Here is a 15,452-nt window from a genome sequence, read left to right as displayed (position 1 = left end):
CTGCCCCTTCTGAGAGCAAAGGCGTGTGTGGGCCCTGGCCCTGAAATCTATCCTGCCCCTTCTGGTGTATGCCATTAACATTTCTGCTGCTGTGGAGATCATCTTTGCTTCATTGCTGTCATTTTCTATTGATTTTGTTCTTCATCAGATTGAAACTCCAATGATGAATATTATCCCTGGAGGTGCTGTGGCGAAGCCCTTTATTACTTACCACAATGAGCTGAACATGAATCTTTACATGAGAATTGCGCCTGAACTTTACCATAAGGTAAGTAGAGAGGGGGAAAGAGTAAGAGTGAGTTACTACTACTACGATTAATTATTTCTATAGCGCTACTAGACGCACGCAGCGCTGTACAGAGTCATAAAGAGTAAGAAAACAGTCCCTGTTCGAAAAAGCTTACAATCTAAACAAGCAAGACAGACAAACAAGATGTCATGGATACAGTTAAGGGGAACAGTTAATCAGCTGACTGGGTTGGAGGGCAGTGGAGTAGGGTTAAGGATTGAAAGCTATATCAAGAAGGTGGGTTTTCAGACTGCTTTTAAACAAGGGAAGGGGCTTGACGGACAAACTCTGGTTTGTTTATTTCTCACCCGCCCTTAACCAGGGCGAGTTACATATTAACATACAAAATTTACATTTATCGTTCAAAACACTTCAGAGACACAGTATAACAAATTACGTACTTGCATATCAAATCAAATTATTCCAGGCATAGGGGTCAGCTAGATGAAAGGAATGAAGTCTGGAATTGGCAGATAGATATGAATGATTATGTTAAGGGAAAGTGACAAAGCACAGCAGTAAGTAGGAAAAATAAATGAACACAGATCATTGAGCCAAGCATTCTTCTACAATCCCACTTTATGCTGGGAACTGGTGGGAAATAGTCATTCCCTGCTGCCAGAGGCTGTAGGAACTTCAATTAATAGAAATTGAGCCCCTCCTACTGTGCTAATCTCCTGGAGCATGCTCCCTGGATACCAGTTTTGTATTCCTATAAGCCAAGCTGTAGGAGCTCTTCTCTTCTGCTCGTGTTTCATTTCCTAAATTTAGTGTATTATTTTGCTCCCTTTTCACAGGTTTGCCCTTGAGTTATGGAAATACCCTGCGGGGACATCCTTTCGGCAGGAGATCGCAGACTTTTGAGTAAAGTCTGCCTTTGGGGGTGGGTTACCTGCTACTGCAGTAAGCCCCCGGACAGCCTGCACCTCAGATTGGGACTCCGGGATTGGGAGCTAGCTCACTCCGGGTTCGTCCGCTAGTGGGTAGAGCGCAGGCTGCGCGGTTCCTTGGAGGTGCACCCGGGATCGGGACCGGACTGCGTACCTTCCCTGTGTAATCTGGAGGTCTTGGAAATCACTGACTGGGGTGACCGGGCAGGTGAGGCAGTCAGAAGACTTGAAATCCAGTTTTCCAGCTTCCTGAGGCTTGAGATCTCCCTGCATACTGTGTTCAGTTTGACTGCCATTTCTTCCTTACAGCACAGAGTACAGTGAATAGCTGTTTGCCTGCCTGGTTTAGCGATTTTTGGGGGGTCCTAAAAAGGGGTTTCTGGGGGGTTTCCCTGCATGCCTTAACCACCCCCACCTCAAAACTCACAAAATCGCCATTTTCCAGGGTTCCCTATGTTTTTCCGGGCTATTTTAGGATCTTGGATTTTTTTCTAAACTTTTTAAATGAATATTTTTTATAAATAGAAGCTTCGATTTTTCTCCAAACTTCTCAGATGGTCTCCTCAGGACATGATGGCATGGATTCATGCATTGTTTGCGGCGGATGGCTGTTGGATTTGCTGACATGTTCCATGTACACCACAGCACGTGAGGGAGGCAAGCTGTACACTGATTTGGTGCCTTTCACCTCTGAAGAGGTCCTTCTTGGATCTATTGCTTCATGCGCCGCAAGAATCGCACCTGGAGACCCTCAGAAGGGTGATTGCAGCATTTCGCTGAAACGCAAGCACAGTTCTGGTGAAAAGTCTCAAATCTTCTAAGCACTCCAAATCTGAGGCAAACAGAGCGGCCCTTGCTGGGGGGGGGGGGGGGGGGTGGAGAATTTCTTGCCACCCCACCCCGGAATATGTTAATATGATATATCAGGCATTTTTGGTTAAAATGTCCATGCCTGTGGGTCCTCCTCAGAAGCCAACACAACCTGCTGGTTCTTCGCTTCTACTGGACGCTAGTCTGTCCCTGTGCTCTCAGACAGGGACCCCGGAACGGAGATGGACGATGCTTGCCATTGAGTCTGTATCTCTTTCCATCCCACTTTCTCAGGATGCCTCAGGGGCATCCACTGATGTGGCTAACCTAGCTGACCTTCGTGAGCAGGATTTGTGTGGCTCCTGAGATCTAGCAGATGATCCCTCCGTTCGCAGATTCTTCAAGCCTAATAGTCTTGAGGATCTCATCTCAGAATCCCTACGGGAATTGAACCTGCAGTCGGATCAGACTACCAAGGCGGAATGTTCCTTGATGAGTGATCAAAGATCACTCTCTACCTCCTTTCCTGGTCCAGATGCTTTCGGAGGTTTGGGATAACCCAGAGGGTCCCCTTAAATGCACTCGGGCCATGGCAAAGCTTTAACCACATGGCGCCAGAGTTTTCCAAGCACTTTAAACATAAAAACATGATGGCAGATAAAGGCCAAATGGCCCATCTAGTCTGCTCATCCGCAGTAACCATCATCTCTTTCTCTCTCTGAGAAATCCCACATGCCTATCCCAAGCCCTCAAATTCAGACACAGTCTCTGTCTCCACCACTTCCTGTGGGAGATTGTTCCATGCATCTACCACCCTTTCTGTAAAAACGTATTTCCTTAGATTACTCCGCAGCCTATCACCTCTTAACTTCATCCTTTGCCCTCTGTTTGCAGTTTCCTTTCAAATGAAAGCGACTTAACTCATGCGCATTTACATTACGTAGGTATTTAAATATCTCTTATCATATCTCCCCTCTCCTGCCTTTCCTCTAAATTATACAGATTGAGATCTTTAATAGAGAATGATGCGGTGGTTGTTATCCGCGGCTAGCCGCGGGTAACCCGCCAAAACAGTGACCAAAAAAAAGGTCACCGCGAGATCAGGGACAAGGCCATTCACCGCCCCGTGGAGCGGTGGATGATTAGATGGGGCGGTGAACAAGCGTGAACGCGCAGTGAACGAGCATTCGATCCAGCAGCCCACTCTCTCCCGCCGGCCGGCTGGCCATGCATCTCCCTCCCTCCTTTTCCATAATGCTATGAGCTATATTACAGCCGGAGCCTTGAAGTTGCTTCGCGTTGCCTGCTGGGAAAGTCTCCTCCGACGCAACTTCCTATTTCTGGTTGCATCGGAGGAGACTTTTCTAGCAGGCAACCCGATGCGACTTCAAGGCTCCGGCTGTAATACAGCTCATAGCCTTATGGAAATCGCCAGTTTCAACAAGTAAAGGAAAAGGAGGGAGGGAGGGAAATGCACGGCTGGCCGGCAGGAGGGAGCTGCTGGACCGCGTGAAGGGTACTGGGGGTGGGGGAATGGAGAGGAGAAGACGCTGAAGACGGGGACGGGGCAGTGAAAGGGACGGCAGAGACGGGTCGGGGCAGTGAAGGGGACAGCGGGGACGGGGCGGTGGAGAGGATGGTGGTCCGGGGACGGGGCGGTGACAGGGACAGAAATTTTCCCCATGTCATTCTCTAATCTTTAAGTCTGTCCCCATATGCCTTATGAGGAAGACCACATACCATTTTAGTAGCCTTCCTCTGGACCGACTCCATCCTTTTTATATATTTTTGAAGGTGCAGCCTCCAGAATTATACACAATATTCTAAATGAGGTCTCACCAAAATCTTGTACAGGGGCATCAATACCTACTTTTTCCTACTAGCCATACCTCTCCCTTTGCAACCTAGCATCCTTCTAGCTTTCGCTGTCACCTTTTCAACCTGTTTGGCCATCTTAAGATCATCACATACAATCACACCCAAGTCCCGCTCTTCTGTTGTGCACATAAGCTCTTCACTCCCTAATCTGTACCATTCCCTCGGGTTTTTGCAGTCCAAATGCATGACCTTACATTTCCTAGCATTAAATTTTAGCTGCCAAATTTCAGACCATTCTTCAAGCTTCGCCAGGTCTTCATGTTGTTCACACCATCCGGCATGTCTTCTCTTTTGCAGATTTTTGTATTATCAACAAAGAGGCAAATCTTACCCGACAACCCTTCAGCAACATTGTTTATAAAAATGTTAAAAAGAACAGGCCCAAGAACAGAACCTTGAGGCACACCACTGGTAAAATCCCTTTCCTCAGAGCGATCTCCATTGATCACTACCCTCTGTCTCCTTCCACTCAACCAGTTCTTGACCCAGTCCATCACTTTGGGACCCATCCCAAGGGCACTCAGTTTATTTATTAGACGTCTGTGTGGAACACTGTCAAAGGCTTTGCTAAAATCTAAATACACCACATCTAGCGCACATCCTCTATCCAATTCTCTGGTCACCCAGTCAAAGAAATTGATCAGATTTGTCTAACAAGACCTACCTCTAATGAATCCATGTTGCCTCCAGTCCTGTAATCCACAGGATTCCAGAAACTTGACCATTTTCTGAAGGTGGATTCAGCTGTGGCTCAGGTCACCTCTCTCCCCTCTGATGGTGGGGTGGTCCTGAAAGACGTTCAGGACAAGTGGGTAGATTTCATTCTCAAACTCCTTTTTGATTCTGCGGCGGCTGGGATCTGAGCAACCGTGGTCACTTCTTTTGTTGCTTGAGTGTGCCATTCCAAACTTCGCCATGATCCTGATGTCATGGTCCTCCGTGATCTGGATTTTTTGAATCCCGGAGTAGACTATCTGGCGGATGCCCTATATGACATGATGAAGGTCTTCGCCAAGCTGGTCGCTTATTCAGTGTCCACCAGGAGAATGCTGTGGAAATGACAGTCCAGGGATCCTTCCTCTAAGACCACTATGAGCAGGTTACCATTCAAGGTACAACTCCTGTTCGGCCAAGGTCTAGATGACCTCATAACGAGTGTTCAGGACCGTAAACCTAAGGTTTTGCCAGGTAGTAGACCTCGCCCCTCTAGGAGTTCGGGGCGTTCTAATTTTCATCCCTTCAGGCACCCACATCAGTACGCTGGGCCCCCAGCCATGGGGCAAAAATTCAGTTCTTCAAGACATTTTGGAGGCCCGTCCCATCAACAGTCTTCAAACAGACATCCTCCTGCTCCCCCAAAGAATCAGTTCTTACGCCAGACCTTTGGCCTCTCTCCCATGCATTGGAGGGCACTGATCGAACTTTCTGACGGAGTGGGAGACAGTGACCTCAGATCGATGGGTCTTGAAGGTCCTAAGTGACAGCCTCAAGTTGGAATTTTACTGACCTCTGTCGGATATCTTTCTGGAGTCTCCTGTGGGGTGTTCCAAAAAGACACTTGGTGTAGGCCATGGTTCACCGGTTGCTGGATCTTGCGGCCATTGAGTCCGTTCCAAAGAATGACTTGGGCTCAGGGAGATACTCCATTTCCTTTATCATTCCAAAGAAAGGCTCCGATGATTGGAGACCGATTCTAGACCTCAAGACGGTCAACGTGGCACTAAAGGTACCGCGTTTCAGAATGGAAACTATGCAGTCAATCATTGCGGCAATGGCACCATGGGAGTTCCTGGCCTCCCTGGATCTCACAGAGGTGTATTTTCATGTTCCCATCTTTCCGGATCACACGAGATTTCTACGGTTCCATGTTCTGGGTCACCACTTTCAGTTTGCTGCTCTTATGTTCGGCCTGGTGATGGTGCTCAGGACCTTTACCAAGATAATGGTAATAGTAGCTGCTCACCTGCGCTCGCAGGGTATCCTGGTCCAACACTATCTCGATGACTGGCTGATCAGAGCTCCCTCCTTTGGGGAGGGGACCTGTTCGGTGCAACAAGTGGTACAATTACTGCAACACCTGGGATGGGTGATCAATCTGAAAAAGAGCCAACTTGGCCCTACGCAGGATCTGGAGTATCTGGGGGTCTGGTTCCACACGGTTCAGAACAAAGTATTTCTCCCCATGTCTCAAAGAGAGAAACTTCAACATGTCATTCGAGTCATGTTAGCCGTTCTGGCTCCAACGGCCTGGCAATATCTCCAAGTTCTGGGGCTCATGATGGCATCGATCAATGTGCTGCCAGGGCTCGTCTGCATCTTCTTCAGGAGTCGTTGTCCTGATGGAACCCGCAATGGGACTCGTTGCATGCTCCGCTTCCCTGGATGGCGGTGGCCTGCCACTTCGAATTTCAGACTGGGTGTTTCTCTTCATGAACGCGAGTCTCTCCGGTTGGGGGGCAGTCTGTATATCTTCCACGATGCTGGGCCGGTGGTTGCCCTCAGAGAGCAAGTGGTTGATCAATCGCCTGGAGCTGAAGGTGATTCATTTTGCCTTGCTACATTTACAGAAGTGTCCCCATCTTCAAGCTGTCCGGGTGGTCTCGGGCAATTCCATGGCGGTGGCATATGTCAACCGGCAGGGAGGCACCTTGAGTCTTCTTCTGAGCATGGAAGCTAGGCTACTCTTTTCCTAGATGGAAAAGCACCTAGTAGCTCTGTCCATGGCACACGTGGCGGGCTTAGAAAATGTTCAAGTGATTTTCTCAGTTGACAGACACTGGATCCTAGAGAATGCTCTCTACTAGAGAGCATTCGAGTGCATAGAGCGTCAGTGGGGTCGCTCAATGTTTGATCTCATGGCGACCGCCAAGAACAAGAAAGTGGAAAGATTTTACAGCCGTTGGCGAGAGGCCAACAACGAAGGCCTGGATGGTCTGATGCAGTCCTGGCCTTGGGGTGGTCTCCTCTACGTTTTTTTCCCTTGGCCCATGATAGGATGCGTCTTGCGTCGCATTGCAGCACATGGGGAAGCAGTGATATTGATGGCCCCAGATTGGCCAAGGAGACCGTGGTAAGCAGATCTGGTTCAGCTCCAGCACAGTCGGGGTTTTCAGCTTCCCTGCCACCCTTGTCTTCTTACTCAGGGTTCAAGCGCTCTGCAGGATCTGGACCGCTTTGGTCTTACAGCATGGCTCTTGAGAGCGCGGCCTTGACAGCCAGGGTCTACTTGACCGTGGTAATTGCTACGCCGCTGCATAGCAAGCGGAAGTCCACGGTCATGACCTATGCCAAGGCCTGGAAGTGTTACCAGGCTTGGTGTTCAAGCACTCGGCTGGATTCCTTGATTTCCTTGGTGGCGCAGGTTCTGGATTTTCTGCAGGCTGGCTTGAAAAAGGGCCTTGCTGTGGCTTCCTTCAGGGTACAGATCGCGGGTCTTTTTTGTTTGGGTTCTGTCTTACTCAAAAGCTCCCTAGCGTCTCATCCGGATGTTGTCTGTTTCTTGAGGGGAGCGGTTTGGTTTAAGCCTCCCTTGCGTCTAACATGTCCAACGTGGAATCTGAGTCTGGTTCTGTACTCGCTGGCTCGCCCGCCCTATGAACCCCTTGACCAGGCCTCATTGAAGGATTTTTCCATCAAGATTGTTTTCCTGGTGGCGGTCATGTTTTCCCATAGGGTCTCGGAGCTTCAGATCCTCTCATGCCGGGATCCTTTTCTGTGAATCATGGATTCCGCTGTGCTCTTGCAGATGGTGCCTTCCCTCCTTCCGAAGGTGGTTTCGGTATTCCATGTGAATCAGAAAGTTTGTCTCCTACAGGCAAAAGTTCAGCTGAAAGAGGACTGCATCATTGATCACCTTGACGGACACAATCTGATGAAAACCAGCCAGCACAGCTTCAGCAAAGGAAGATCTTGCTTGACAAAACTTACTGCACTTCTTCAAGGGAGTAAATAGGCAGATAGACAAGGGTGACCCGGTCAACATCGTATATCTGGATTTTCAGAAGACGTTTGACAAGGTTCCGCATGAACGACTACTTCAAAAAAATTGTGAGCCATGGAATCGAGGGTGAAATACGTGGATTAAAAACTGGCTGGCGGATAGGAAACAGAGAGTGGGGGTAAATGGACAATACTCGGACTGGAAAAGCATCACGAATGGAGTGCCGCAGGGTTCGGTGCTTGGACCCGTGCTCTTCAACATATTTATAAATGACCTGGAAATTGGTACGATGAGTGAGGTGATTAAATTTGCAGACGATACGAAGTTATTCAGAGTAGTGAAGATGCAGGAGGATTGCGAAGACCTGCAACGTGGCATAAACACGCTCGAGAAATGGGCTGCGATATGGCAAATGAGGTTTAACGTGAATAAGTGTAAGGAGATGCATGTCGGTAACAAAAATCTTATTCACGAATACAGGATGTCCACTGCAGTACTTGGAGAGACCCCCAGGAAAGAGACTTGGGAGTACGGGTCAACAAGTCAATGAAGCCATCCACAAAATGTGCATTGGCGGCAAAAAGGTCTAACTGAATGCTAGGAATGATTAAGGAGGGGATCACGAACAGATTGGAGAAGGTTATCATGCTGCTGTACCGGGCCATGGTATGCCCTTACCTGGAATACTGTATCCAGCACTGGTCTCCGTACATGAAGAAACATAGAAACATAGAAAGATGACGGCAGAAAAGGGCTATAGCCCATCAAGTCTGCCCACTCTACTGACCCACCCCATTAAGTCTGAGTACTAATGACCTAGTTCCTTAACTCGACCCTCGTAAGGATCCTACTAGGGCATCCCATTTATTCTTAAAGTCAATAACGCTGGTGGCCTTGATCACCTGCTCTGGAAGCTTTTTCCAGTGATCTACAACCCTTTCTGTGAAGAAATACTTCCTTATGTCACTATCGAATTTCCCTCCTCTGAGTTTGAACGGATGCCCCCTTGTGACCGAGGGTCCCTTGAGAAAGAAGATGTCTTCTTCCACCTCGATACGTCCCGTGATGTATTTAAATGTCTCAATCATGTCCCCCCTCTCCCTGCGCTCCTCTAGAGTGTAGAGCTGCAATTTGTTTAGTCTTTCTTCGTACGAGAGACCCTTGAGCCCCGAGATCATCCTAGTGGCCATCCGCTGAACCGACTCAACTCTAAGCACGTCTTTACGGTAATGTGGCCTCCAGAATTGCACACAGTACTCCAGATGAGGTCTCACCATGGTTCTATACAGTGGCATTATGACTTCAGATTTGCGGCTAACGAAGCTTCTATTGATACATCCCATAAGTTGCCTTGCTTTGGATGAGGCCTTCTCTACTTGTTTGGCGGCCTTCATGTCTGCACTGATGATTACTCCCAAGTCTCTTTCTTCTGAAGTCCTAGCTAGTGTTTCTCCATTTAAGGTGTAAGGTTTGCATGGATTTCTGCTACCGAGATGCATAACCTTACATTTCTTAGCGTTGAAGCCCAGCTGCCATGTCGAGGACCAGTTTTCCAACGTAAGCAGATCCTGCGTCATACTATCCTGCAGATTGCTTTCACTTACTATATTACATAGTTTGGCGTCATCAGCGAATAGAGTTACTTTACCCTGAAGAAGGACACAGTACTACTCGTAAGGGTCCAGAGAAGAGCGACTAAAATGGTTAAAGGGCTGGAGGAGTTGCCGTACAGTGAGAGATTAGAGAAACTGGGCCTCTTCTCCCTTGAAAAGAGGAGACTGAGAGGGGTCATGATCGAAACGTTCAAGATATTGAAGGGAATAGACCTAGTAGATAAAAACAGATTGTTCAGCCTCTCCAAGGTAGGAATAACAAAAGGGCACTCTCTAAAGCTGAAAGGGGATAGATTCTGTACGAACGTAAGGAAGTTCTTCTTCACCCAGAGAGTGGTAGAAAACTGGAACGCTCTTCTGGAGGCTGTTATAGGGGAAAACACCCTCCAGGGATTCAGGACAAAGTTTGTCAAGTTCCTGCTGAAGAAGAATGTACGCAGCTACGGCTGGACTCAATTAGGGCACTGGTCTTTGACCTAAGGGCCACTGTGGGAGCGGACTGCTGTGCATGATGGTCCATTGGTCTGACCCAGCAGTGGCAATTCTTATGTTCTTAACTTTCTTTAAATAAATACATGAAAGAAGCAAGACTAAAAGGGGAAAATAAGAATTAGAAGAAAGATTGGGCTAGAGAAGAGAGCAGTGAATAGTGTCCATGCCAGAACAAGCTGATGAAGCCTAACAGGGGACTTGGATTTGGCTTAGCCTTCCTTGGTAGTTTGTTTTTCCTCAGTTTGGAAGGTTTACAATCTAAAAGACCTTGCAATAGAGCTGCACATGGCTTCTACCACGAGATTGCCGTGGAACATTTTCTCAATAATGCAGTTAACAAATCATTTGCAAATGTGAAACATATAGAAGTGTGTGCTAATGAGGAAAATTTGCCAGACACATGTGCACAAAGGCTCTATGTTGAGGCGCTGTCTGTTTGCCCAAAAAATAAGAACATAAGAATTGCAGCTGCTGGGTCAGACCGGTGGTCCATCGTACCCAGCAGTCCACTCACACAGTGGCCCTCAGGTCAAAGACTAGTGCTCTTAAATGAGTCCAGCCTCACCTGCGTACATTCCAGTTTTGCCTCCACAGAATCCATAAGTCCTTGCAGCAGCATTTTCTGATGGGGAAAGTCCCCATCTCCCACCGGGAGGAAACCAAGTGTTTGTATTGCTCGTTCTTTCATTTTATTATTTTCCTTGCCAGATGGTATTCGGGCCAGTAAATTTTCCACAACATGCAGCTTTGTAAATCCAATACCATCATTAGGGATTGGTAATGAGCCATTTTTGCCAATTTCACCAAGAGCAGTGCAAGCAGCTATCGCTAGGAGAGCAGAAGACCCATCCAAAAAGGAACCAATGGTTTCTGTAGAGGTTCGTATAAGTTTTTCCTGTTCTGGCATCATAGCAGAGTTAGGCTGTTCTAAGTCATGCAATACCACAGTCGTATTTTTCTTCTTCGCCAAGTACCTTCCAACTATGTATCCCAGAGCTAGTAAGGATCCATGTTGTGTCTCTGGATTATGATTGTCTTTAGTGGTTTTGAGAAGGCTCTGGATGGCTGATTTCATTTCATCACCAGACATTGTTGATACCACTACGGCATAAAGCTGTGCTGCCAGTTCACGCATTTCTTCTTTGCTGGAGTTCAACAACCCCTTAATCCAGTCTGTTTTATCTATAAATTTAACAGCTAGTTTCTGAGGATAAACTGAAATTGCTTCAAGAAGGCAGTACATCACTGACACACCTCCAACGGCAGATAGTAGCTGCTGGAGAAAGCCAATGTAGATCAGCACTGGGTTTGTTTCTGCACTCTTGGCTGATGAAGAGGATATGAAGTTGTCAGACATCAAGTTCCTGATGTAGCGTCCAATAGCAGGGGAGTGATCTTGCATATCCACCAGATTCTGAGAGGTAGGCACTGCTCCTGCACTGTAAGCCAAGCACATCCGCAGATACAAGACAATCTCTCCAAAACCAGAAGGATTAAATGGAAGAACTACATTTCCTGTCACATATTTAGCTGGAGTTTTAATTCTCTGAGAAGCCTTTTCATGGATATACTGGACCATATCTGGAAAAGGAGGCAATCGTCTGCTAGCGCTCTCTTTTTCATTATTGCTGGGAAGGGCTCTAAGAGCACGCTGGGCTTCTCCATGCACCTCTTCCCGCAAATCTCCTGCTGCTAATAAAAGCAAATATCTGGAAGTTACGTGGTCCGGTGAAAACACTGTACTAACAAACTTTGTCTTGAATCCTTGGAGGGTGTTTTCCCCTATAACAGACTCCGGAAGAGCATTCCAGGTGTCTACCACGACGTCAGCGCTGACAATCATGGAAGACTTCCGGTCGGCTGTGTGCTGTGGAAGGGCAGGTAGGGAGAAGATGAGCCTCGCGAGTACATCCAACCCCGCGACCCTAGGGGGGCGTCCCCACAGGATCCCCGTGACCCGAAGGGGGAACCCGCGGGATCCCCGCTGGTCCTGCGGGATTCCTGTCGTCCCCGTTCCCGTGCAGCTCTCTGGTTCACTGGTCTTGTTCTGGCTGCCTGGCCTCACAGGGCTGCAGCTGTCCTTTTTCTTATGTCCCGGCCTCGTTCTGGGTTTAAAAACTGTACTCAGTGCAACTGGGTTATCTCCATCACCGACCCTCATCGTTGGTGTGTGGAGTGCCTAGGAGTGGAGCACCGCGCTGAGTTGTGTCCATGTTGTGCGACTTTGCAACCGCGGGCTCTTCGTCGGAGGTTGGCCAAGATTCTTTAACTGTTTGGCCCTATGGATCCTGCGGACAGGCCTCGAGCTCAACCTCGGCGCCCTCGTTGGGTGCCTTGGCCTCGAAGTCCTCAGCTTTGAAGTCCCCCTCAGCCTCAAAGGCTCTGGCCTCGGCTCCTCCTGCTACTCCAGTCTCGGGTAATTCTCCTCTTTCCTCCTCAGGTGTGCCAGCAAAGAAGCCTGCCTCAGAGTATCATGTCAGTGCCGCCTCGTTGGCGTCTTCGAGACATCATTCTAAGCGTGCCTCCTCACATAGGGAATACTCTTCCTCGAGGTCGTCCCCGAAGGAGCTCACTGCTGCACCTACAATCCAACAGCCTTTGGTCTCGGTACCTATGTTAGAGGACATGCTTAAGGCTATTCTTACCACGCAGCTTTCCCGCTCAAACTCAGGGGCGGAAAATTTCATGGTGACACCAGAAAGTATTTCTTCACAGAGAGAGTGGTTGATCATTGGAACAAGCTTCCAGTGCAGGTGATCGAGGCAGATACCCATGTGGGATCCCTACGAGGGTCAAGATAAGGAAATTGGGTCATTAGGGCACAGACAGGGGGTGGGTAAGCAGAGTGGGCAGACTTGATGGGCTGTAGCTCTTTTCTGCCGTCATCTTCTATGTTTCATCTTCATCTTCTATGTTTCTATGAGTTCGATGTTTCTGACTTCGGTCTCGACCCAGCCTCGGTCTGACCAGCTTGGGCGTCCTTCTCTCGTGTCTCGGTGCCGTGCCTGCAAGACTTGGGTTCTCTCGAGCGATTAGAAACATAGAAAGATGACGGCAGAAAAGGGCCACAGCCCATCAAGTCTGCCCACTCCATTTACCCACCCTATTAAGTCTGAGTGCTAATGACTTAGTTCCTTAACTCGACCGTCGTAGGGATCCCACGTGGATGTCCCATTTATTCTTAAAGTCGAGCACACTGGTGGCCTTGATCACCTGTACCGGAAGTTTGTTCCAGTGATCTTTCACCCTTTCTGTGAAGAAATACTTCCTGATGTCACCACTAAATTTCCCTCCTCTGAGTTTGAGCGGGTGCCCCCTTGTGACCGAGGGTCCCTTGGGAAAGAATATATCGTTTTCCACCTCTACACGACCTGTGACGTACTTGAATGTCTCGATCATGTCACCCCTTTCCCTGTGCTCCTCTAGGGTATAGAGCTGCAGCTTGCCCAGTCTTTCTTCGTATGAGAGACCCTTGAGTCCAGCGACCATCCTAATGGCCATCCGCTGGACCGACTCAGCTCGAAGCACATCTTTCCGGTAATGTGGCCTCCAGAATTGCACACAGTATTCCAGATGAGGTCTCGCCATGGTTCTGTAGAGTGGCATTATGACTTCAGGTTTGCGGCTGACGAAGCTTCTATTGATACATCCCATCATTTGTCTTGCCTTGGATGAGGCCTTCTCTACTTGTTTGGCAGCCTTCATGTCTGCGCTGATGATCACTCCCAAGTCCCGTTCTTCTGAAGTCTTAGCTAGTATTTCTCCATTCAAGGTGTATGTTCTGCATGGATTTCTGCTACCGAGATGCATGACCTTACACTTCTTAGCGTTGAAGCCCAGCTGCCATGTTGAGGACCAGTTTTCCAATGTGATCAGATCCTGCATCATACTATCTTTGAGATTGCTTTCACCTACTATATTACACAGTTTGGCGGCGGCGGCAAACAGTGCTACTTTAACCTGAAGCCCTCGGGTCAAGTCCCTTATGAATATGTTGAAAAGGGATGGTCCCAGGACTGAGCCCTGCGGCACTCCGCTAGTCACTTCCGATGTCTCAGAGAGGGTGCCATTGACCACCACCCTCTGAAGTCTTCCACTCAGCCACTCCTTGACCCATACAGTTAGTTTCTCACCTAACCCCATTGATTTCATCTTGTTTAATAGTCTACGGTGTGGGACACTGTCAAAGGCTTTACTGAAATCCAAGTACACTATGTCCAGAGACTCTTCCAAGTCCAGCTTTCCTGTCACCCAGTCAAAGAAGCTGATAAGATTGGACTGGCATGACCTGCCCCTAGTGAATCCATGTTGGCAGGGATCCCTCAGATTCCCCTCATCCAGTATTGTGTCCAGTTTGCCTTTAAGTAGTGTTTCCATGAGTTTACACACTATTGATGTGAGACTCACTGGTCTGTAATTCGCAGCCTCCGCTCTGCAACCCTTCTTGTGCAGAGGAACAATGTTGGCAGTTTTCCAGTCCAGGGGGACTCTCCCTGTTCTCAGGGAGAGATTGAAGAGCACGGCTAACGGTTCCGCCAAAATATCGCATAGCTCTCTGAGCACTCTTGGGTGCAAATTGTCCGGTCCCATGGCTTTGTTCACCTTGAGTCCTGACAGTTCTCTGTAAAAATTAGCTGGTGTGAACTCAAAATTCTGAAATGGGTCTTCCATGCTTTGCTTTGCTTCCAGCTGTGGCCCGTGTCCCGGTGCCTCGCATGTAAAGACTGAACAGAAGTAATCATTCAGTATTTTGGCTTTATCGGAATCTGTTTCCGCATAATTCCCGTCTGGCGTTCTAAGGCGTACTATCCCGTTTGCGTTCTTTTTCCTGTCGCTAATGTATCTGAAGATAGATTTGTCCCCTTTCTTAATGTTCTTCGCTAGAGTTTCTTCCGTTCGAAGTTTGGCCTCCCTGACTGCTGTTTTGACCGCTGCAGACTTTGTCCTGTATTCAATGTTAGCTTCTTTTTCCCCGGTGCGTTTGTATGAGAGAAATGCTTTTTTCTTCTCCTTGACTAGGTACGAGACCTCATCTGTGAACCATTGGGGTTTCTTTTTCCTTTGTTGTTTGGTTACCGATTTTATGTAGCGGATAGTTGCCTCATGAAGGGTCGATTTCAAGGTTGACCACATAGCTTCCACATTATCAGTCACTTTTTGAACCTGCAGTGTCTGATAGATGAAATCTCCCATGCGTGTGAAGTCAGTGCCCCTGAAATTGAGTACCCTTGTTTTTGTTTGTGATCTAGGGAAGCCTTTCTTAAGGTTAAACCATACCATGTTATGGTCACTGGTGGCTAGTGTTTCTCCCACCGAGACCTCCGAGACGCTTTCCCCGTTCGTAAGTACCAGGTCCAGGATGGCCTGGGCCCTTGTGGGCTCTAGTACCAGTTGTTTGAGCCATACTCCCTTCATGGACGTTAATATCCTTCTGCTATCACAAGTTGTCGCTGAGAGTGTGTTCCAGTCTACATCAGGCATGTAGATTCTTCGTCCCCTGAGTCACCTGTGCCTTTTCGAGGATCCAGGCCTTTTGGCCG

At 48.3% G+C, this 15,452-nt stretch overlaps 1 protein-coding gene across 2 annotated transcripts in view; it reads left to right on the top strand.

Moving 5' to 3' along the window:
• Nucleotides 1-15,452, top strand: part of KARS1 (lysyl-tRNA synthetase 1) — a 204,518-nt gene that overhangs the window by 119,341 nt on the left and 69,725 nt on the right. For both annotated transcript variants that reach the window (XM_033942265.1, XM_033942263.1), the window contains one exon: nt 149-268. In XM_033942265.1, coding sequence (XP_033798156.1) covers nt 149-268 — 120 coding nt within the window. The remainder of the gene's footprint in view (nt 1-148; nt 269-15,452) is intronic.

The sequence above is a fragment of the Geotrypetes seraphini genome, chromosome 4 (assembly GCF_902459505.1).
Source record: "Geotrypetes seraphini chromosome 4, aGeoSer1.1, whole genome shotgun sequence".
In the NCBI taxonomy this organism is placed as follows: domain Eukaryota; kingdom Metazoa; phylum Chordata; class Amphibia; order Gymnophiona; family Dermophiidae; genus Geotrypetes; species Geotrypetes seraphini.
This window is presented reverse-complemented; position numbering and strand designations above follow the sequence as displayed.